The 25,099-nt window shown below is 37.9% G+C and overlaps 1 protein-coding gene across 3 annotated transcripts in view; it reads left to right on the plus strand.

The window, feature by feature from the left end:
* Positions 1–25,099, plus strand: part of ADAM23 (ADAM metallopeptidase domain 23) — a 157,207-nt gene that overhangs the window by 70,701 nt on the left and 61,407 nt on the right. For all 3 annotated transcript variants that reach the window (XM_079130583.1, XM_079130582.1, XM_079130584.1), the window contains exons 4-7: positions 5,882–5,945; positions 19,096–19,178; positions 20,610–20,673; positions 24,713–24,785. In XM_079130583.1, the coding sequence (XP_078986709.1) occupies positions 5,882–5,945; positions 19,096–19,178; positions 20,610–20,673; positions 24,713–24,785 (284 nt within the window). The remainder of the gene's footprint in view (positions 1–5,881; positions 5,946–19,095; positions 19,179–20,609; positions 20,674–24,712; positions 24,786–25,099) is intronic.

Here is a 25,099-nt window from a genome sequence, read left to right on the forward strand (position 1 = left end):
CCTTTGTCTACCTTAACACAAAGCTTCTATCCAACCTATAATTATTTTCACCCACTCCACACATCATGGCTGCACTCTTATTTCCCAGCCTTTCCACATCTACAATATTTTGTCCAGCGTAAATGCCTTATTTTATTGTTGACACAGGAATACATATTTTCTAGCTCAAATGACTTTTGAGATTAAAAACTATTTTAGGTAGTATGAATCACATTTTTTCCTAAAACTTTAAAAAAGTAGTAATTGGAAAATCATTTACTTTTTAAGTCTTGTTTTAAAAAACAAAGCCAATATAAGGACTAAAGCATAATTGCACGTTATGAGTTTATGCCTGTATGAATGTACTGAGTTAAAATTATGTGTCTGTCTTCATTACCACATATGGTAATTACTTGATGAATTCAAATTACCTTCCATGTATAAAAGGAAAAAAAAAGAGAACCTTCTAGTAGGACGAGGGCGTGGGTGTAATGCCATTGCACAATGTCACTGCTAGAGGCTCTGTAAAGTTGAGGGTCTGCACGGTGACCAGTATTGTCCATCATTGAATGAATAAATGATTGTGAGACCTGGTGGGAAGGAGTGGTAGGAGACTTCTTGGAAGAATCTGTCAGGGGCCATTTGGGTGTGATCAGGCTTTCAAAAATTGAAAAGTTAAGCATTATCAAGTGGCAGTCAGGTGACTGAATTTGCATTCTGAAAATGGGCATTCATGGCTCTCCATTTCCAGATGTCATCTACTATTTTCACTGTTTGACTTCTGTTTCAGTACCAGTTTGAACACAAATGGAAGTAACTGACATATTTTACTACTGAGAATTAAGTTAGAATATTGTGCTGTTATTTACCTAGAACAAAGACATCGATTGGCAAAGAGTGTGACTGGGTGAGATCCAACAAGTCCTATGTATTACAGTGACTGGTGCCCCTAGCTGCCTGACTTCCACATCTAGACCTGCTGTCTGCTGAAGTTCCCTACTAGAGAGGGAACCTAAGCCACCTACCCAGGGCCTTCCTGAAATAGTGGCTATGTTAAATGTAATCACAGAACCCAAAAGCAGCGGAGAAGAAGACCTATTTATAGACTGCTCACTTAGTAATATTTCAACCTTTGATTATTTTTCATCTGTGCGCTTGACTGACCTCCCATGTAGAATTTGATGTGTGTCCCTTAAATATGGCTGTTGAGGTTGGGTGACCATATGTCCTAGTTTTCCCAGGATAGTCCTTCCTGGTTTATGTATGTTTCTTGTCCTAGCACAATTATTAATATGCCTCTCTTCACTCCCAGAAATGTCCTGATTTAGATGATAAATTATATGACCATCTGGCTGATAAGCCTTGTTCTTCTATTCATCATCATCTGACCCGGCTTTGCTGGTGAAGGATTGAATGCCCTCTTGGCCTCTGGGTCCTTTCAGAAGAGCTTGTTCTCTCAGATTCCTAATCAGAGATAGACTGTGGGGTCAACACATAATTTCAGAGAATGTAGATTTTAGTCCTAGAAAAGACTTCTAGAGACTGTAGTTTGTTTTTTTCCCATGGAAGTGATTTTTAACTTATATAGAACAAATGGTTTCCCTGGTGGTCTACTGCATATCGTTCCCAGTGTTTTTTTTTTCAATAGGCCAAGGCCCTGTTACCCTTCTTGTCTCATTCTAAACGATTATTTTTCTTCCCACTCCCAAACTGTCCTGTTCATGATTGCCCAAAAGAAGGCATATATATATATATATATATATATATATATATATTTATTGTAATGCATTTGTGTTACTTTCCAAGAGTGAAACTAGGAATCATTTACCCTTCTTGGTTAGTAACTTCTCTAGGTGCTAGGGAATCTTGATAAATTTCTAGTTATTGAGATTCTTGACTTGTCCATCCTGAACCTTCTTGTAATGGGAAATATACACTTTTGGGAGTTTTGACACCTTGGCTCTTCATTTGCCCACTTGTGTTATACACACGGATCTCAAACTCAAGGATTCAAACAAACATATGTGTATATTTATATAAGCAATACCTCCATAAGACATATCCTCCTCTTTGTATGAATTTTCAAAGCCTAGATATAATATCAGCTTTGTTTGTATATTTGCTGATGATTATGAAATTCTTTGAACATAAATTTCCAAAAGGTTTCTTTGTGATAAATCTTGGAATTAGGATAGTTTAGACAGGGTTTCAGTAACAACCAAGAAATCAGACTTAACACTGTTAAATCTCATCTCTTCCCCACTTTATGATCAAATGCAGGTTAAGTGGCTCTCCTAAGCAGCTCTTCTCCAAATCCTGTCATAGGAACTAAGCCTCATCCATCTTGCAGCTATGCTATTGCCATCTGGAGCATTGTGGCATCCAGGTTTGCCACGGAGAGACAGCTTGGATAATCACGCAGGGGTTTCAGTGGTCACAGTAGAAGGGCAGACATCTCTCTCCCTCTCTCATTAGCCATAATCCAGTCTCCTGGCTGTAACCTGATCAGGGAAGGTGAAAAATGTGGTTTTCTGTTACTAGGAAGGGAAAAATGAAATGGCTTTTGGTGGATACACAGCATTATTTCTGCCACAGTTCCCTTCACTGACCTGACTCTTGGCTCCTTTGCCATATTTCAATAGTTTTGCTATTCTCTTGCCCTTAGGAGTTCTTCATCTTTAAGATTTATCCTTTCCCCTTACATTTAGAGTAAAATCACATTTAGGTGTATTCTAGAGTTCTTGATCTTTTCACTTATTTGGTGGTGTAGAGTCACCATGAAGGTACAGAGGGAGTGGTTTGAAGAGTTTCCTTGTTCCAGTTGTTCCACTCTCTTCCATCTGGCTTTGAACTTTCACCCTGTACTTATCCCTTTACTTCCAAAGGTCATCCCTTTTTAACCTGCATGAGAAGTATGGTAGTAGCTACAAGTACATAGATTTTCTGTAACTTAAATGATTGAAAAAGGTGTCAAGATTAGAACTTAAAATGTTCAGAAACTCCCTTTTATAAGTTCCTGCAAGTTAACTGACTCTTCTAAACCAAACACCTAGATGGTCAATGAACAAAGAAAAATTCCAATTTCTGTTTGCATCAGTAATTACTGAATAGATCACTACTGGTGTTTTAGTCAGCTTTTTCTTTGCTGTGACCAAAAGATCTGACAAGAACAATTATAGGAGGAGAAGTTTATTTGGTGCTCCTAGTTTCAGAGGTTCAGTCCATGGATGGCCAACTTCATTGTTCTGGGCCTGAAGTGGGGCAGAACATCATGGTGAAAAGGCACGGCAGTGGAAAGCAGCTCAGAACACACCAATCAGGAAGCAGAGAGGCTCCGCTCACCAGGGACAAAATACAAACCCCAAGGCACGCCCCCAGTGACTAATCAGTTTCAGCCACATCCTACCTACCTTTAATTACCATCCAGTTAATCCATATCAGTGGAATAATCCACTGACTAGATTACAACGCTCATAATCTAATCACTTCACCTCTGGAAATTCTTGCATTGTCTCACATATTAACATTTGGAGGACACCTCATAGCCGAACCATAACAACTGCCACGTCAGAACATTCTGTGTCTAGCAGGAGATTGTACTAGGCAAACTACAGAGAGCCGAGGTGTCAGTGTCTGTCACAGGTTCCTTGAAAAGTAGCTGTTTTCATCTTTAAGATTCTCGAATTTGGGCTGGGCTTGTAGCTCAGTAGTAGAGTGCTTGCCTAGTATGTGTGAGGCACTGAGTTCCATCCTCAGCATCACATACAACAAAATAAATAAAATAAAGGTCTGAAAAATTCTCAAATTCAAGAGTTAATAGAAATAGGTATGGCTGTGGGTGAAATAATCCCTTTAAAAGGGTGAAGTAGGATAATTATGATGACCTTTATCAGATTTGATGACGAATGTTTTGACTGCCATTATCTACTCTTCTAACCACAAGCAAAATAATGGTCTAAAATAACCTTGTTTCCAATTCCTAGGCCTGCATCAGCAATTGTGTGGTTGAGAATTGTGAAAACAAGAAATTACTGGTAGAGAGATGCAATTAGGATCCAGTCAGGGAAACCGCTCTGCTCTTGCTGTTGCAGATGCTTTTCTCAGAAAGGTGTTATCATCTGGAGCCCTGTTTATGTGCATCCACAGTGCTGGTAATTGACTTAGTAACCAGCAGTGAAAGAAGTTTCTTTACCCTGTCAGGCCTTCCCATGTATACAGAGTTAAGTATTGTCATTACTTTTACCAGTACTTAGGTTTTTTATAAAGGGAATTAATAGATAAACTTATAGTTTGGTTTTGAATGTAGAGTTGCCAATCAGTACACATTTGGTTTACAATAGGAATTGGGGAAATTCCGTAGGAATTGTGGGATTCAATAGGAAAATTCATCTGAGTAAAACCATCTACTTTATGTATTGTAAAGATTGTCCTCTGGCATGCACAGAACAGCATGCTGGACGTACACATGAGGTTCCCATCCAACTGCTGACTGGCTCTAAGTTACCCCTTTGTCACTCCTCTCACTGGATTGTGATAGAATGCATCAGGTGCAGCTCCCGAAATGATGCAAAACCAGAGTCCTCCCATTCTTCAGGTACAGAAGAATGTCAAGGTTTCTCAGCATGGCAAAATTATAGGAAGTCAGCATTTCAGAACAGGAGGGACCTGAGGAATCTTCTGCTCCATTCTTTTGTTTTTTGCAAGGGGAAACAAAGACCTACATTTAGGACATGTAAGTGACTCAGAGTGGGACATACTGATGTCGGTCATTACCATCCGGATTAAATGAGTTAATGCCTCTGTAGCCCTCAGAACAGTGCCTGGACATAGCGAGTGGTCAATAAATGCCAGTTATCGTTATTCCTAGTGGCAGATCCAAAAAGGAACACAGGTGCCCAAATTCAGTGCTCTTTAGGACACATAAATTTTATATTTCACACATTGTGCAGGGAATGACATTTTTAGAACTTGAGTTACAGCCACAGTGCCTACTACTGAATACTTAGTTTTGATTTCTGGGCTAAATTCTGAATATTCTTGGATTCATTTAATCCTCACAATGTCCTATGAGATTCACACTTTTGACCATCTCCATTTGACACAAGTTAGGAACTTGTCCATGGTCACACCACCAATAAGGGTCTGTGTGAAATTTAAGCCTGCTCTGTCTCACTTCAAAGTCTATGTTCTTTACCATTATTTTTTACTAGGAGTTGCCAAACTACAGCTCACAGGCCAAATATTGCCTTACCATTTTTTTTTTTTCAGTCTGCATTCTAAGATTTTTTTTTTTTATTATAAGTTTCTTTTAAATGGTCAAAAAATCTAAAGAGGACTATTTTCTTACTTCAAAAATAGCATAGAATTAAAATTTCAGTGTCCATAGATGAAGTTTTATTGGAATACAGTCACAACCATTTATTTGTGTATTGTCTGTGGCTGCCTGTGTGATGCAGTGGCAGAGCTGAGTGGTTGTAGGGGTACCAGGTGGCTGGCAAAGCCTAAATCATGAATATCTGACTTCATTGAAAAAAAAAGTACCAATTCTTATTCTGTATTCTTCCTCATTGGTTAGGTTTTATGAAATTTGAATTATTTGAATATAATTGTGGGATTTATTGGGGGGGTGGATCCTGTCTTTTCCTCCTAGTTGGAGTTTAGTTCGTTCCATTGTCCTTGCCGTATCACATGAGTTGCTCTTAAATTGTGCCTTGTCTTTTTAAGCAGACCGAGGAAGGATTCATTTCTGGATGGGGTTTGCGACTTGATGATGACCTGTCTTTATACTAACGGTGGACTGTGGCCGTTGGTGGTTTGCCCTTGCATTTGTTTGTTGAGCTGGCTATTTTCACACTTCCAGGATCTCAGATGCAGAAATCACTCTGTTTTCTTTCCTTTGTAGTGGTTTGCTGTCTTCTGATTACGTGGAGATTCACTATGAAAACGGGAAGCCACAGTACTCTAAGGTATGGTTAAAACCTTTGGGACAACCTGTGGTGTAAGCACACCCATTATAGGACCAGCCCCTGCACCCCAAATTGCTCTGTGCGTCTGTCAGTGAAAATACCTGGCCTCCTCTTCACTGTGTTAGCAAGGAGAAATTCATTACAACTTAAAAAATATTTGAGGTAACATTAGAGATTCTATATATTCAGGACAATATGGAAATGTTTATTGTTTTAGTTATGCATACGGTATCTTATGAAATGGTACAAAGGGCTGAACTTTCCAAATCCACACCTTAAAGTCCAAATTAGACATTCTTTATTTCAAATGTTTAGCATTTTGGGGATTTGGATTTTTAAAAAAATTTCACAATGTTTTCATAATTATAATGAGATATTTTTGTGATGGGACCTGAGTCTAAACATGAATTCATTTATGTTTCGTATACATAGCCTGAAGATAATTTTATACAACATTTAAAATAATTTTGTGCATGAAGCAGTTTCATGGTGTGAGATTTTCTACTTGTGGCGTCACTTTAGTGCTCAAAAAGTTTTTGAGTGTTTTGGATTTCAGGTTTTGAGTTTGGAGATGCTCAACTGGGCTCTTATAGTCACAGAATCTGAATTATAAGTATAGATGGGCTGTTCGAATGATTATTAAGTGCAAGTAACTTTGGTGCCCAAGAAGGAGAGGGGACAAGAAGAGGAAATAAGATTTAAGGAGTACTCTCTTGGTTAACCTTCATAGCAGTCCTATAGGGTGGATGTTATTACTCTTGTGTGGAGGAAGAAACTGAGGCAGAGAGAGGGCAGATAAACCTGCTCAAGGTCAGTGAACATTGTCATAGAAAGGTACTTGATTTCCTTCAGTTGGAGGTTAAACTTCCTTCTCTTCATGGAGGATCAATGACGAGAAAGTAGGTTTTAATTAAAGCAAGAGAGATTATTTGTTAAGTAAGAAACACAGTGATTTCTACCAGTCAGGGTGAAAGTCTCTGGAATGGCTCCAGAAAGGAGCTCTGATTTTTAGGTAGTCACCAGAGTGCTACTGAGCTTAGCAGCATCCATCAATACCATCAACACAGGAGAGGAAATGGAACAAAGCAAAGTGGGGGAATATCACTGAATTTGCTCTTTTCCAGGTTGCTAATAAGTGTCAGCATAAAAGTGGCATCTTTCATGTGTGGACTTGCCACGCTGTGCAGCAGGGAGAATGGGGATCCTCAGTCTGCAGCCTCTCAGCAAATATTTATGGGTGGCCTTAATTGTAAATACTACCCAGGGGCTATGGCATTTCTTAGGATCTGTAACTGTTCAATTAACAGTGGGCACATTTTCTTGTAACTTGAAGTGTGTTTTAGCTTTTGAATTGTATGCCACAGATTATATTATTATTACTATTCATCAGTTCTTGTCTTAGGCTGCATCTTGGGGTTTGTTGAATGACCCTAAAAGTTAATGCTGTGGAAAGTGAGCAGCAGTGTTAAATCAAGCGCAGGAATGGTGCTTCCTGGCATTTGTACAAACCAAAGCTTCTGTCAGCTGTGCCAGCCCTGAACACTGCGGATGCTGAATCATGAGTCTGGAGTAGACAAGATTGCATGAGAACTTTATAGACTCAGCAAATGAGCCACCTTTGCATCCTGCAGTAACCTAATCTAAACTTCTCACCAAGAAGTTTGGTCGATTTTTTTTTTTTTTTTTTTTAAAGAAGCAGAATAGCTAATTGGCCTCCAGAGGTCATCTAAGGTCCTCAAAGGAATCCTTATCATTACTAACACTCCAGGCCTCTAGTGATTATAACTAAAATTTAAAACAGAGGATGGAAAAAAGAAGACATGTTCACTGCAGTTTGTTTTTGTGTTTATTCCTTTTTTCTCACTTATGACTCATTTTCTCCAAATAGCTCTATGACATTCACAGCTCAGTTGTACTAGGGCAGTGGGAGAGGTGATTGAGAGACCAAGGAAGATGCCTGGACATACAATACAAGATCTAAGATTTATTGAAAAATGTTTGGGGTAAGATCCAGTAGTGATGGACCGGACAGATGTTTTGTCAGGAAATCCAGCAGCAACAGGGTGAACAGGTGTCCCTCTGCCCCACACAGTGCTTCCAGTACCTTGCAAGGAAGTAGCACCTCCTATCCCTTAGGATGCTCTGGTCCAGAATCTGCTGCCTGGATAAACCCTTCCCTTTCCATGGTTCTCTGATCTGTACCAGTTACTGTAGGGAGAAGGGCTTTATATTAATTCGCCTAGTTCCTTATATGACCAGCATCCCAAGGAGCAGCTATCCTGGCATGCGTGCAAAAAAGCAGCTTTCCACAGATAACACTAACTTGCCCTAATTCCCGGCACACATGAGAGAAAGTCAGGGTCCTTCAAGGTAATATGTATCTGGACATTCTGGCTCAGGCTTGCTCTTTTTGTTCCCTTAACCAGGCAAGGTTTTTGGAAACAGAAAGGGGCATTCAGGGACATGTTCTTTTACTGTCCTCCTTTTCTTTAAGAATAACACAAGCTCATATACCCTCTCTTACTGCTTCATAGATAATGAGTTAATGGTAAATGCCTGCTTTTTTATGTGTCTCTATTTATATACACCTGCAAACCTCAAGATGATACAGCACACATGATCCTGTGGCAGGATTTAAAAATTCTAATGATAATATAAATTCTTTGGCATGCATTAAATAATCTTCTAGACCTTTACTTTTTAAAATTGCATAACATTTAAAAAAATTAATTTGTAATAATTTGTTTGAAAAATTCCACAATCATTGACATTTAGATTGTTGCTAATCTTTCACTCTAACCCTAAGGAAAGGCCTTTCAGATATGTTCTGAACACATCCTTAATACTTGCTTTAGGATTAATTCTGAGAATTGGATTTTCTGGGTCATAGAGTTTGTTCATTTTGTAAGGTCTTTAGTACATAGTGACAGTTTTTCTTCCTGAAAATTTGTATAAATTCACATTGCCACTAGCATTACATACATGTTTTTAAAACCATTTTAAAGTAAACTTTATAATGATTACCTTCCAAGTTGTTTAAGAAAACTGTTGTACAGAATACCAGAAAGGAAAATTAATATGTAAGAATGGCTACATTCAACTTGTACACATTATGTAATCTTTCTTCCAAAGATCACTAAAGTATATGCACATAAAACACATCTACCCACCCCACACATTGTGTATTGTTCACAAGATGAGAGAAGAATGGAAACAGCATGTTTGCTTTGAAGTGAAATATTAATGTGGATACTTACAATATTCTGAAGATTAATTGCAAACAAATGCCACACCTACACTTGGGAGAGGTTGTTTAGGTTTTTCCATTCCGTCACTGTCAAGTCCTACTTTCCACTTCTGTCTACAAAGAGGATAATGTCTTGACTTTACCTTTCTTCAATGAAAGTGGGCTAAAAAGATTCCTTTCCAAGTGATGCAAATACAGGAACTAGAGAAGTTAAAAAAAATTAAGTACATAACATAGGTGCCAGGTGTTAGTTGATGCATATGGAAGAACATTTTTCTTGTTCCTAACTGAGCAGTACTTTTTATTCGAGTTCATACTGCACTGCTTTGCACTTGGTGTACAATAAAACAACTCTTTTTTTCCTATCAATTAAAAAAATAACTTATTTATCTTTTTTAAACAAAATTATTGAGATCTAATTTGCATGTGGTTAAGTCCATCATTAAATTGGTTTTAGTATATTTACAAAACTGTGCATCCATCAACATAATCTAATTTTAGAACATTTTCATCACCTAACAAAGAAAGCACTCTACCTATTAACAGTCACTTCCTTTCCTCTCTCTCACCAGTCTTACATAACCACTAAACCACTTTTCTATATCTATAGATTGCCTATTTTGGACATAAACAAAATCCATGTAATATGTGTTGTTTTGTGAATTATTTCTTTTTTTTTCCAGCTTTACTGAAGAATAACTGAAAAATAGGAATTAAATATAATTAGTTATACAACTTAAATTTTATATACGAGTCGTATACATTTAATCTGTATAAAGCACTGTTTTGATACGCATATGCAATGGTCACCATACTCAAGCTAATTAATACACCTATCACCTTATATATTTATTATTGTTTTTTGTAGTGAGAACATTTAAATCTATCCTCCTAGCAAATTTCAAGATGGTATTATTAATGTAGAAACCATACTACACATTACATCTCCAGATGAGATCTCTAGATTTCATTCCATCTAGAATCCATTCCATCTCCAAATGGAATCTCTGGAATCCATTCATCTTGCATCACTGAAACTTTGTACCAGTTGACCAACATCTGTTTTTCCTTTCCCCCAACATCCTACTTTCTACTTCCATGAGTTCTGACTATTTAAGATTCTGCATGGAAGAGAGATTGTGTAGTATCTGTCTGTCTATGCCTGGCTTATTTCAGTTAGCACAATGTCCCTCAGATTCATCCATGTCATCACAAGTGGCAGGATTTCCTTTCTTTTTTTTAAACATGGACTAATATTCCATTGTATGTACATTTTCGTTATTTGTTCAGCCCTCGAAAGGCTGTTTTGCTATTTTGGATTTTGTGAACAATGCTGCAGTGAATGTGACTGCAGTTATCTCTTCGAGATTCAGATTTCATTTTCTTCCTATTTTTAACTTTTTGAGGAAACTCCATGCTGTTTTTCCACAATGGCTCTGCCAATTCTTATTCCTACCAACTGTTGGCAAAGATTGCTCTTCTCTACATTCTCCACCACACTTCTTTAAAAAAGAAATTTTTTTATTAGTAGACGTCCTGACAGGTGTTAGGTGATACCTTATTGTTTAAATTTGCATTTACCTAATAATAAGGGATGTTGAGTGCTTTTCATATACCCATAGGCCATTTTATATTTTCTTTTGAGAAATACATATTCAGGTCATTTGCCCATCTTTAAATTGGGTTATTTGTTTCCTTGTTTTTAAGCTAAGTTCCTTATATGTTTTGGGTACTAACCCTTTATCAGATATGTGGTTCATAAATATTTTCTCCCTTTCTCTTGGCTGTTTCTTCACTCTGTTGATTATTTCCTTTACTGTTTAGTTTGATATAGTCACACTTTTCTCTTTTTGCTTTTGTTGCCTGTGCTTTGGTGTCATGACCCCCACTACCCCCCCCCAAAAATTATTGTGTTCAAGGGCCAGTGGCAACAAGTTTTTTACTTTGTTACTATGTCGATCAACTTTACTCATGAGCCTTTTCTAAATAAGTCAATTTTTTTATATTTCAGTTCTTATAAAAGAATTAGGCCTCAATATAATTCTGTAAAAACACTTCTCAATTTTAACATGTTTCTGTTAAATCTCTTTTAGGTGAGTCATTAGTTCATATTTTTAAGTGCTTGCTAATTCTTTGTTTTCTCTTCTACTTACAAAAGAAACTACCACCTGGTCAGCAGGATATGACTGAATAGATGGATTAAATGCACCCATCCCAGATTTCCTCTGCCTTCTTACTCATTGTTGTTGTTAGGTGGGGAAAATGCCCTTTTTGGATGCTGATTTCACCTTGGCTTCTCTCAGGACCCTTGCTCACTCTTGCCCAGGGGAGCGATTGAACCCAGGGGAAAGGAGCACATTGCCTATGCAGTCGCTCCCTCAATCCCCTGTTTCTGTGGGATCCGTCTGTGCTCCTTAGTTGTATGTGGCAGTCCCTGTGTGGGGGTGTTTATTGGCTATGGGTAAGTCTGGCCCACTTGGGGATGTAGCATTAGCAGGCCTGTTATATTCTCAATTAGTCACTAAGAAGGCGATATTTTGATCTTTGTGTCACTTCTGTGTCAATTTGGTTTTAAATTTAAGTGGGTATGGCTGCACACCCAGTTGATGGCTGCAATAAAAAAGATGAACAATGGCAAGTGCTGGAGAGACAATGGAGAAATTGAAATCCTCATGCCAGACAGTTTGGTAGTTCCTCAGAAAGTTTAGCATAGAGTTACCATATGCCTCAGCAGTTTCACTTCTAGATATATGTACAAGTGAATTGAAAACATATTCCACACAGAAACTTGTACATAAATGTTCATAGCAGCAACATTCATAATAGACCCAAAATGTGCATGACTCAAATGTCCATCAGTTGATGAATGAACAAAGAAAATGCAGTATATTCACACAGTGGACTCAGCCTTAAAAAGGGATGAAGTATTGATGCATGCTACAACATACATGAATCATGTAAACATTATGCTAAGTGAAAGAAGCCAGGTATAGAGAACCACATTTTATATGATTCTTTTCTTGTAAAATGTTCAGAGTAGTCAGTCATATCCCTAGACCCTGAGAATGGATTAGTTATTTTCCAGGGGCCTGTTGGGTGGAAGGGAAGAAGCATGGAGAATAAATGCTAATGCATGTAGGATTTCTTTTTGGGGTGATGAAAATATTCAGAAATTAGTGGTGACATTTTCACAACTTGGTAAGTATACGAAAAGCTCCTGAATTATACTTTAAAAGAGTAAATTTTAAGGTGTGTGCATTATATCTCAAAAGAAAAAGTCCTTCCAGGTGGAAGAAGGAGTTTATTTACCCACCTTCTTGAATAGACACGATACATTAAGATTGGTCTTTTGAATCAGACATTCTTATTTACTCATTCAACATTGTCCTCCAAGCTCATCTATGTTGTTGAAATGGCAGAATCTCCTTTTTAAAGGCTGAATAATATCCTACTATATTTGCATACAATGAAATAAACTGACACAAAGAAAAGTACTACATGATTTTATTTACATGTGGAATCTAAAACAAGTCTATACACAGAAACAGGCAGAGTTTGGGGGTGAGAATGGGGAGATGTAGGTGGAAGGGCGCTAAGTTTCAGTTCCGTAGGACATACGTGTAAGATCTAATATACAGTGTGAGGACTTTAGTCAACAATGTTGTATTGTGTGGTGGAAATTTGCTAAGAGAGTAGATTTTAGGTCCTCTTACCTTATGCAGTCACAAAATGTAAATATGTGGGGTTAGACATGTTAGTTTGCTTGACTCTGGTAACCATTTCAATATATATGTCAAAACATCATGTTGTATACTTCAGAAACGTACCATTTTAAAAACCTCAGAAAGACACAAAAAGTATTATTTTAGCTTTTATTCCAACCTAGTCACTGCTCTAGATAATGGGTAGACATCAGTGAAGTAGATTCGAATCCCTGCCCCTGTGGGTCCAGTGTTCTGTTCTTCCCTCATTCTTTTCATATAACCACACCACCCTTTTAGAATGTCCTGTGTGTTCCTCTTGTCAAATCATCATCAGGGCTCGGCTTAAGATCACTTCATTAGTGAAGTGAAGGCTTTTGGGCAGCAGTAGACTAGAGATTGTTGGTGGGTAGATTGTACCCCTGTGTGCATGGCAGGAAGGGGTTCTGGGTAGAGCAGAGGAAATATGAAGAACCAGTGTCCCAAAGACCCTGTCCAGTGCAGTTGTCCCTCAGTGTCTGTGGGAGGTTGGTTCTAGGACCCCACTTGGATCACAGTCTGGGGGTGATCAGGTGCTCGATGCAAAATGGTGGCCTTTGCAGATAACCTCTGCAGGACCTCTGGTGGACTTTTAATCATCTCTGGATGACTTACCATCCCTAATACAATGTGAATGCAGTTGTATTGTTTAGGGAATAATGATAAGAAAAAAGGTCCACGGTGTTCTGAGTATTTTCAATCTGCTGAGGTTCAGTCTGTGGATGCTGAACCCAGGATACAGGTGGACTGTAGGGATGAGGGGGTGGGGCATGCTTGCAACTCCTCAGCCCTACCGGCCTGTGATGGGGCAGGGGTCTTTTCAGCCACAGCATGTCTTCTCTTCTCTGACTTTTTCTTTTTTATTTCTTCTCTTCACTCCTTTCTTTCATTCCCATTCCTTCTTCTTTTATTAATATTTTATGAATTTTCCCAGACTACTTTTTTTCATCTAATTTCCTTTTCCTACTCTCAGATTGCCAGAATTGGATTTAAACATATGTGTGTGTGTGTATGTGTTCTCTTTCCAACCAAAAAGGTGATTTAAAGCTTGCTTTCCATCTTTAAGCTCAAGTAAAAATGAGTATTTTACTTGTGTGTACAATTTAATTTTTTCATAGCCTTCAATTTAGTAACTGGCTTTTAAAAACGTTGCTCATCATTGGATAAATAGTAAACAATTTAAGTCATCCTAAGGAAAGAAACTATTTATATTAGACATAAAATTGTTGGTTATTTGAGTTTAAAGTTAAAATTATTATTGTTAATCATTTAAAAATTACCTTTCCTGGCAATATTATAGAAAATGAAAGAAGCATGAGTTTAAAAATGCCCCATGAAATCAAGGTAGTGACAATACTCACTCTTCACAAGGCTATTTCAAGTTTGAACAGTATAGTTTATATGAATTATTAAACATTTACATGGCATTGGTAGAGCCAAACTGTTCTGATACTTTATTAATAAACTGCTGCAAGAACTTTTTTCCCTTTTGAACTTAATGAAGGTAAATAATTAAACTGGTGTTGGGGTCTCAAATTCTCTGATTCTCTGAAATTATGTTTTTTCTTCCTTTTCATTCTGCAGCATTCCAATTCAGGTACATGCATCACATTATAGATATCTTTTTTCTACCTCTCTTTTGCTGCCAGACCTCTGCTTTTAAAAATAGACTTGCATATCCAGTTAGTTGATCATCTGAGGTATTTAAAAATATGTATGTAGAACAATAATTTGAGTATGATGTCATCATTTTTAGTCTTTTCAGAACCTGGATCTCCAAACATAAACATTTGCTAGCCTAGACCTGGGTAGTTTATTTTAAAATGTTTATGCAGACCTTCAGGAGTTGATTGAAATGTCAATTCTGGGTCACCATGGATATTCAGGTTTATGGGAATTTCTTAGGCTATGGAGATAATAAGAACCTGCTGGTGGAACTTTACTTAAGCAGATGAGGTAAACAGACACAAGGGTGGGGTGGGACAATTTTAAAAAATTAAATGTTGGCTTGCTGCTTTATGGTTTTCCTCCAGTAGAACTTAGCAGGGCAGACAGAACTCAAACCTAAGAGAGTTACCCCTCTCCATCTGCTTTCCATCTCCTGAAATTTTATAGGCACTCCCCATCTGCTGTCTTTTCCTCTCTTGTCTTTGTCCTTGTGGGTTTACACCCCTTTTTATTCCTTAACTGTTATTCAAGGGAGTTATTGGGAGGGAATACAGATGGCTCTGTTTTCATTAAAGGGAGTAGAATCGAACAATTCCTGTTATTAAATCAATAGTGTCAGAGAACCAAGTATTTATTTTTTTCTCCTCCAAGTTGGTATCACTAGAATTATGAAGTTGCTGTCTCTAGCCACACCTGATTAGGAGGTGTTTTAAAAGCTGCCTGTGACTTCAGGATTTCCTTCGTTGAAGAACAGGCCTGGGATTCGGAGGTTGGCCACCCTGTGGGGCAGAGTTATAATCTGAACATTATTTGGCTCGTGGAGTGTTCAGCTTCAGTGGAAGTGGTCGGCTGAGAAAGTTAGTATGCTTACCAGGATTTTAATTTCCTCTGCCAATAAGTTCCATTTATCAGATACTCTATTTTTTTTTTTTTTTCTGAATTTAATTAACTGACTCACAGTTTGGATGTGAAAATGCTGATGTCTATGGGGGCACACATAACTTGCATCAGAGGCCTAATTAGCTTCTCTTGGTTCTCCTTCCTGCTGTTTGCCTAATCCTAGCTCTGTGACCACTCATAAGCAGCTGATGGTGGCCAGCCCTTGTGAATGGTCAGAGACTTTCCTAACCAGAAAAAGAGACACTAGCTTGAGAACCTGAAGAAGTGGGATTCAGTTTGGCCTACTGCCACCTTTGGCAGAGCCTTTAGCACTTGGTGCCTATCTCCCAATCGCTGCGTGGAGTTCGTGGTTTTAGTCACACAGTGATTATTTAAGATTGCTGATCCTCGGGTGGGGCACTCCTGGGCTGACTAACCAGGCCCTCTGGGTGCAGCCCTTATTTACTACTGGCTCACTACCATTATGCTTGTCACCCCAAAAGGGTTGCCTCTTTTGTCTCAGAGCTTATTTTCTACAAAATACCTCAAGATGTTACTTACTTTGCAGTGGCATTCAGAAAATGCTGCATAGGTCTGAAGAGTTGCCAAAGAGTATTTTTCCACCATACTTTTTAAAAATCTTGTAAATTTAATATTAAGAAACTGAGAAAATCTTCTAATACTATAATTGGAACCTACCAAATTGCTTATAGTGCTGCATAAAACTATAATTTAGATAATAAGCTTTCTTATTATGATAAACATTAAGGATTGAATGTTCTTTGATCTCATTTAAGGTTTAGAAAACATGGTTATCCATACAATATACAGTGAACTCAGTTGGTTCTCTTCAAATAATGTCCCACCTTAACTCAAATAGCTAACAATGACCTTGACAGTGAGCATCGACCTTCACTTTCCATTGCAAGTGAACAAAACTTAGATCTCAGAAAGGACTTGAAAATAATTTATGGGGGGAAAAAAGAATAATTTTAGGAAAATCTGGAAATAGCTTTTCTTAGAAAGGTCAAGTAAATATGAGAGTTTGCTATGCATTTACTTCTAACCATCGCTTGACTTAAGATAGCTTTTTGATGTGATACAAAGTGCTAAATAACCAGTTTGATGAAATTTACAGTGACCCATAGCCATTTTTAGAACCATGTGAAGAATCTGAAATGTAAATTGCTGAATGTTGACCTGAATTCTAAAGTTGCTGAGATGTGTGGTACCATTTGTCCTTATAGGTTTCAGAGTTAAACACACAAATAGAATTTGACATATACAAACCGATATCTATATGCACATCTGCTATTTGAGAACAGAAAAGCAACCCATATAGAAAATAAACCACTCAAATAACAGTTAAGGAGTAAAAAGTATATATAAAACCACAATGGCAAGGATAGGAGAAGAGAAGACAGAAGATGACAAGTGTCCATAAAATTTTAGGAGAGGAAAAACAGATGGATGAGGGGTCCCTCTCTTGGCTTTGCACCTTTCTTGTTCTGCTAAGCTCTGTTGGTGGGGGGCAGGAAGCAGAATTAACTCATGTCACTGAACTCAGAAAGGCCCAGGAATTGAAGGTGTTTGAAAAGAGAAAGTTTGGTTGAAGGTCTACCTGAAGAGGGATTAAATCTCTGAATCACTCCCTCTCCTATTTAGATAGGTGGCCATTCCTTACATAGTCTGGTGAAAGGAGGGAATCACTAGAGAAACAATGAAAGGTAATTCCCTAGAACTGAAGTGCATGAGTCTTCTTGACTACAAAGTGCCACAGAGTGCTCAGTATATTGAAGAAGAAAAGACTCAGACCAGGGCACAGACTGCGATTTCCTGGAAATGGAGCCAAAAAGAATTTCCCGAAGCCTTCTTTAAAGAGAAACATCAGATTTTATAGAAACATCTAACATTAGAATAATGTCCAGTTGTTAACAGCCCCTTCAGAAACAAGAAGACTGTATATACAAGGTCTTTGAAATACCAAGAGAAAATAATGTCCTATCTGGCATTCTCTCACGACCAAAACTGTGGATCGATTGTGAAGGTTGAAAAAAGAAATGTCTGTTCATGAAATTTCTCACCAAATTTATCTTCCATGAATGCTCTTTCAAGAAAGTACCATAGCCACATCAATGTTTATAGCAGCTCAATTCACAATAGCTAGATTGTGGAACCAACCTAGATGCCCTTCAACAGATGAATGGATAAAGAAACTGTGGTATATATACACAATGGAATATTATTCAGTCATAAAGAAGAAGAATATTATGGCATTTGCAGATATATGGATGGAATTGGAGAATATCATGCTAAGTGAAATAAGTCAAGCCCAAAAAACCAAGGGCTGAATGTTTCCTCTGATAAGTGGATGATGATACATAGAGGGGGTGGGGAGGGTGGGAGGGTAAGAGATGAATTTAGGAACTTTATGTAGAGGGAAATGAGAGGGAGGAGGGGGCAGGGGTATGAAGGATGGTGGAGTGGGACAGACATCCTTACCCTATGTACATGTATGATTACACAAATGGTATGAATCTACATTGTACATAACCATAGAAATGAAAAGTTGTACCCCATTTGTGTACAATGAATCTAAATGCAATCTGTAAAATAAAAGGAAAAGAAGAAAGTACCAGAGGAAGTACACCTCCATCAAGAGCAGAATGGGGACAACAAATGGGGAAGACATGATATAGAAGGCAGGTAAAGGGTGATCTCAGTATAGTGCTGCAGAGAACTCCTGAATGGCAGCTGTGCACAGGGCCTAGAAAGGTACAGGGGGGGCGGGGCAAAGCATGAGGCTGAAAAGAAACAAGAGGGGTGTCTCCAGGCTCAAAATGCATACGCTATGTTATTTGATATGTTTGACCATATTGAGAGGAGTTTTAGAGTACTCTTAGATAATAGGGATGCATATATGCTAACTACATGGAAAAATAAACAAGAAAATGAAGCAAAACTTCCAAAAAATTTAAAATTGAAGCAAGAAAGAAAATGTAATTATAGTATCACAGCTGTGAACAATATTTGCAGAGTCATAATATAAACATTAAATTTGGATTTAACCAAAAACTGGTGATGTGTATTGGAATGCATTGAGGGTGAGAGGAGTTTCCATGATTCTGTATTAGGATGATAATTCTAAGATGAAATAAGTCATCAGGACATAGCCATATAAAAATTCCATTAAAATGCATAGGTAAACACAAGAAGAAACAACTTAAAGAGTTAAAAATGGTTGGCTTGGAGGTTGGGTTAGAGGAGGGAGAAAGGAAACAGCTGTGTAACATCTGGTAAGTATCTGCTCCTATAATACATGCTTAAGAAATGTAAATAAATTTTTTCATTTACATTGGTTTTATTCCCACTAGAGCCTTTTCTTCTTCATTAAATTTAATGCACACATATTTCTATAGAAAAGTTTAAAAATTGTCTAGTCTCATTTGTGACTCCAAATAGGACTAGTTTCTAGGACTATTAATACATAGATTAATACATAGTGTCCATACATTCGCATCTTTGTTTTTGTTTGTTTGTGTTTGCTTTATAGAACCATCCAAAGAGTGATTCACAATTCATAAAATATAATCAATCAAACTTTCTTCTTTTGTAGGGTGGAGAGCACTGTTACTACCATGGAAGCATTAGAGGTGTCAAAGACTCCAAGGTGGCTCTGTCAACATGCAATGGACTTCAGTATGTGGGAATCTCTTTGGACCCTCTTTCCCTCTAAGTTTGCTTTTGTCCTTTCACCCTTTCCATTTTTTCTTTCCTAGATATTTATTCTAGTGATCATCTGTGCCAGTTCCATGTTAGGGACTGGATATGGAATAGTTCACAGGGAGGCAAAGATTCTCTTCCTTTAAAATTTAGGGTTTGAAGGAGATCCACAGATTAAATGCAGGATGATAGTTAATTACCATTTTGGTAGGTGCTACAAAGGGGAAGAACAGGGCTATAATAGTCAGCTTTCTGTTGCTGTAACAAAATTCCCAAGATAACCAGCTTATAAAGAGAAAAGATGTATTTTCGTTCACAGTTTGGGAGGTTCCAGTCCATGATTGGTTAGTCCCATTGCTTTATACCTGTGAGGAGGTAGTTCATCGTGTTAGGAGCACCTGGAACAAAAAAAACTACTTATTGCATGAACAGGAAGAAAACAAGAGAGTGAAAAATGGTCCTGGGATCCCACAATCCCCTTTAAGGACATGTTCTCAGTGACCTGCAGACCTTCCACTAGACCACACCTCCACTGTGGGGTTCAAGACTTTGACATATAGGACTTTTGAGGAACATTCAAGATCCAAATAGGAGGTATAAGGAGTGGCTGACCCCAGTTCAGGCAGGTTCCCTGTGTTGTAATCCAGAGGACGCAACCATTGGGTCAAACCTATGTATGAGTAGTGGTTAACCAGGCCAGGATGGAACAATGAGAGAGGCACTCACGAGTTAGGGGCAGGCTCTAAAAAACCCCATCCGTGGGCACCTTTTGGACCCAAACACAGTAGCACCTCATGCGAACATGCAGTTTAGCCATGTGATGAGAAAGGCTTTTGAGATTTTTTTTTATAATTTATATATAAAAAAACCCCTCATGTCTCTCATAATTAAATATGATTTAAATGACACAATTATACTGCTTGATGGAAATCACAATTTACAAGCATAAGTATACATCTGCTTTTGTCTTCAAAGTCAGATGGTTTTGGATGATTCTTATATGAGGACCTGTCTGTTTTCTTCTAGATGACACTGGATTTGCATGATTAGAAACTTGTACAAGTTGTACATGATTCTAAGATAACCTGAGATACTGCCATGGCATGAGTAGTCCTATCCCAGATCAATGTTTTCATCTGTTCATTTGCTTTCAGGAACTAGTTCTATCAGGAATAATTTTTATGCTCTTGGTGTGCACTTTTACATTTCTTGTAGCCTGGGTGCTATCTAGTAGAGGGACTACCGTGGGGCTCCATCCAGGTCTGTGAATTCGATTTGGGACAGTTTTGAAGATGTTGGTTTAGACGCATTCTTTATTTTAAGGGCACAATTGGGAAGCTCACTTGCTGTTTCTTGCCATTTGTGGTGTTTGCTCATTCTCTCCTTGTGTGGGTTCTCATCTTACAGTGGGATGTTTGAAGACAGTACCTTTGTGTACATGATAGAGCCGCTGGAGCTGACTCATGATGAGGTGAGCCTGACCGGACCTCAGTGTCCTGTGGTGTTTCACTCTTCCAGCATCTTTGCCTTTGAGCTGTAAGAGGAAATGTCGACTTCAAAGTGTGCTTATCCACATTACCATTTGAAGGGTAGATGATTTTTTAAAAAAATTTTGTATTTGCTCTAAATTGTTGTACATGACAGTAGAATGCATTTATATATTTTGATAGATCATACATGAATGGAGTGTAATCTCTCATTTTTCTGATTATATATATTGTAGAGTAACATTGGTTATGCAGTCATATCTGTACATGAGGTAATAATGTCTGTTTCACTCTCAAAGGGTAGATGAGTTTTGAAGCTTACGTTGCAGGTGTTGTACCCACCCATCAATAAGGGATAATCAGAGGCGTGCAACTTGAGTTTTTTGCAGCCAAAGCCAGTCGACTCCCGTCCACAGAGAGATCGGGGTCGTCTTGTTCTTCATTAAAGAATGAAGAACAATGTGGCCCTGCTCTTCCTTCAATCCAGCTTTCCTTCTCAAGTCTCCTTTAAATAATTGTGGTTCTAAGCATGTGCTTAATTTCTGCTGCCCTGAAAATGAGGGAATTTGATTATATGGTACAATGTTTAGTTTCAAGACAGGGAAGAAAATAACGTTTAGCACAGACCAGTGTGGCCTAGTCAAGAAATCGCATCCTCTCCGTAATGTTGCTCCCTAATAGAATGCAACCAAACTTAAAATATGACAGAGTCATCAAATAGCGTATTGAGAGTGGTCCTACTTGCTGGGTGTTAGGGATACATTAGTGATAAAATAGACACAGAACCTCAGCCTAATGGAGCTTCTAGTCAACAGGGACAGATGGGAACACACAGGATGAACAGGTAATTACATGTGGCATTTTAAATAATGATGCTTGCTTAGGAGAGAAAATGAAGCCAGGAAGGCAGAGAGGAGAGTTAAACATTATATATAGCTAGCAGGGAAGGCCACATGGAGAAGGTGTAGTGAATAAAGACCTTAAGGAGATTAGGACATTCTAGGAGATGTGCAAATACAAAAGCCCTGAAGCAGGAGTGAGCCTAATGCATTCAGGGAGCCTTGGGGGACCTGTCGAGGTTGGAGAGGAGTGAATAGGGGGACGTGGCAGGAGACCCTGAGATGTAACAGCAGGGGAGTCAGGTCAGTGAAGAGGACTGGTAAAGGAAAAAAATAATATTTTGAGAATGATAGAGTAGGAATATTGTAATCATTTTGGGGGGAGCAGAAAACATTTTTTTTAAATGTACATGGAACTATGGAATACATTTCAAATATGAGGCAGAAAAGTCACTAAATTATAAATGGTTGATGTTTAAATAAACTTGTATCATTTTTTAGCTAGTTACTATAAAAATTACCAGATGGTAAAACAACCGAACCTAGATTAAGATATTTGGATTAAGTAAAATGTTATTCCCCTGACTCCATTTATAGGCAAATAGCCCATATGCAGTGAAATTATTGAACTCATTCAGGAAAAATAAAATCGCTTTGATTTTTGGCTTTGCTTAATGGCTTCTTACCCTAAAAACAAAATCCCAATGAACAAAACAAACAATCCGAAATAATAATTCTCTAAGCCTTAGAGTTTTAAAAATATGTAAATGAGATAATTTTACAATGCATCCCTAATAGGATAATTTTGCAGATTCAGTGATTTAATAAATGTATGTTATGGTGTATGGTAAACTGTTGAAAAGGTTTGTGTATATATAAACTATGATTATCATAATGTTTAAAGAACTGCTTTCACGTTGTTATGCCCATAATTATATTATACAGGGGCTGATTGTTGCATGCTTATTATCTTCTCTTTTTGCCTTCTTTCCTACTGCCTGCCTTTTGTTCACGTAATGGTTTGTTCTCATCCTCCCCATGGTTAGAGGGAGAGGAACATTGCTCGAAGCTTATTCAGTTTTAAAAATTGTGTTGCTGATCTAGATGTGTATTTCATTACTCTCAGTCTCTTTTCACCTGTTACTAGAATCAAGTGTTTACTTGAATTTGGATTGATTTCTTTTTTTTTTTTTTAACCTTTTTGTTTGTTCTTTTTAGATATACATGACAGTAGAGTGTATTTTGACAGATTATATATACATGGAGTGTAACTTCCCATTTTTGTGGTTGTACAGGATGTGGAGTTACACGGGTTGTGTATTCACATGTGAATATAGGAATGTTATGTCTGATTCATTCTACTGTCGTTCCTATTCCTATCCTGCTCCCTTCCCTTCATTCCCTTGGTCTAATTCAGTGAACTTCTATTCTTCCCTCTCTGCCCCCCTGCCCTTATTGTGTGTTAACATCCACATTTCAGAGAGAACATTTGGTCTTTGATTTTGGGGGACTGGCTTATTTCACTTAGCATGATACTCTCTAGTTCCATCCACTTACCTGCAAATGCCATAATTTCATTCTCCTTTATGGCTGAGTAATACTGAATTTGGATTTCTTGATGTCCACATTATTTTTATTAATTTTAATATGCTTTGTAATAAGTGATGCAGATGGGGTATTTCCAATGGAAATTTATGTTCTATCACAAGGAAAACATAAATAGCAAAATTCTTCATTATTGTCTTTTATGTAAGGTTCTCCTTTATAGTTGTTTTTCTGATTATAAAACTTACATAGGGAATTTGGAAAAGCAAAGGAAATAGTTAACTAAATAGTATCTATCCATCCTCAAAGATAACTTACCTTCACCTTTCTGTATACATTTGTCTAATTTTTCAATGATTTATTTCCAAACTTTAACAAATAAATTGGAGGAGGAGGATGATGATGTAGTTGCAGTGCTGGGGACCCAACCCAGGGCCTCACCCTCTACCAAAGAGCTACATTCCCAGCCTTTGGATCATTATTTTTATAATATAATCTAACTCAAAGTATCTCTGAGTCTCAATATCTTTATTTGTTTAATAGGGCTAAAATATATCCCATGTGTTCTTGTTAGGAATAAATTGGGTAATATGTACTTAAATATTTTCTGGCATCTAACTATGCAGTCAGTCATAGAAACTGTGTTAGTCAATTTTTTTGTCACTGTGACCAAAATACCCAACAAGAACAACTTAGCGGAGGGAAAGTTTATTTTGGCTCAAGGTTCTAGAGGTTTAGTCCGCAGTGGGCCAACTCTCTTGCTGTGGGCCCCAGGTGAGGTAGAACATCATGTGGAAGGGTATGACAGAGGAGCACTGCTCCATTCATGGCAGCCAGAAAGCAGAGGGATGGGGAAGGACCCCAGGGAAGATAAACTCTTCCAGGGTACGGCCCCAGACACCCACCTTCTCCAGCCACACCCCGCCTGCCTCCCAGCTGGGATGGGCGATTAGGTTGCAGCACTCATGACCCACTTATTTCACCTCCAGACATTCCTGCATTAACACACGAGCTTTTGCGGGACACTGTGTATCCCAATCATAACAAAAGCTAGTAGTTATTGAAATGGTAGTAAATCATTTGTATAAGTGTAATTTCTAGGCCAAAAGAGGAGAGTATTTTGAAGGTTGCTGATAGACGTTGCTCAATCGTCTCTCAAACTACGCTACCAATTTCCTTCCATGAACGATGCGTGAAGAGTGCTTTTACCTTGCAACCATCATTAACTATGGATATCATAATTTTTAAATCTTTCCTAACTTGATGGCAAAAATTGGCATATCATTCGTTTTAAATTTATGTTTTGAAGTAGTATTGAAACATTCAACATTCAGCATTTTTGTATGTTTATTGACCCTTTGTGTTTCTTTCTTGTGAATTTCCTACTAGTAACTTTGAAGAAAGTAAGGCTTAAAAGTAGCTAATAAAGCTATGTTTTTAATCTAAACTGGGACAATTGGAGGATGCTCTATTTTATTTAAAATTACAGTTTCAATGAAATGTATACTTTTCACTTTTGAAAAGTTTGACATATAAAGTTTTCTGTTTTAGGAAGGACATCAGAGAAAGTTCTAACACCTTTCCATAATAACTTGTTCACATCTTGCTTTCTTGTTGTCTACAATTATTTTTGTTTCAGAAAAGCACAGGGCGACCCCATATCATCCAGAAAACTTTGGCGGGACAATATTCTAAGCAAATGAAGAATCTCAGTAAGTTTTAATTAAAAGAGCCATTGTATTTTATGTGGTTGGAGCTGTGACTTTGTGGAACTCTGTAGACAAGCGCAAGCTTGTTGCGAAGTGGAATTGTTCTGAGGTCTGGTGGTGAGAAGTGTGGACAGGCAGTGGAGTGAATGGAGAGTTATTTCAATGAAAAAACAGAAATACAAAGCCCTGGGGTAAAACTGCACTGAGAACCAGAGAACGTAACCAAATTGAGAAAAAAAGATTCACATCCAGGTTCATCTTTAAATTTTCCTGATTTGCTGCTCTTTGCCCGACTCTTATTGTCTCCCTCTTAGGTT

The sequence above is a fragment of the Sciurus vulgaris genome (genome assembly GCF_902686455.1).
Source record: "Sciurus vulgaris genome assembly, chromosome: 3".
In the NCBI taxonomy this organism is placed as follows: Eukaryota; Metazoa; Chordata; class Mammalia; order Rodentia; family Sciuridae; genus Sciurus; species Sciurus vulgaris.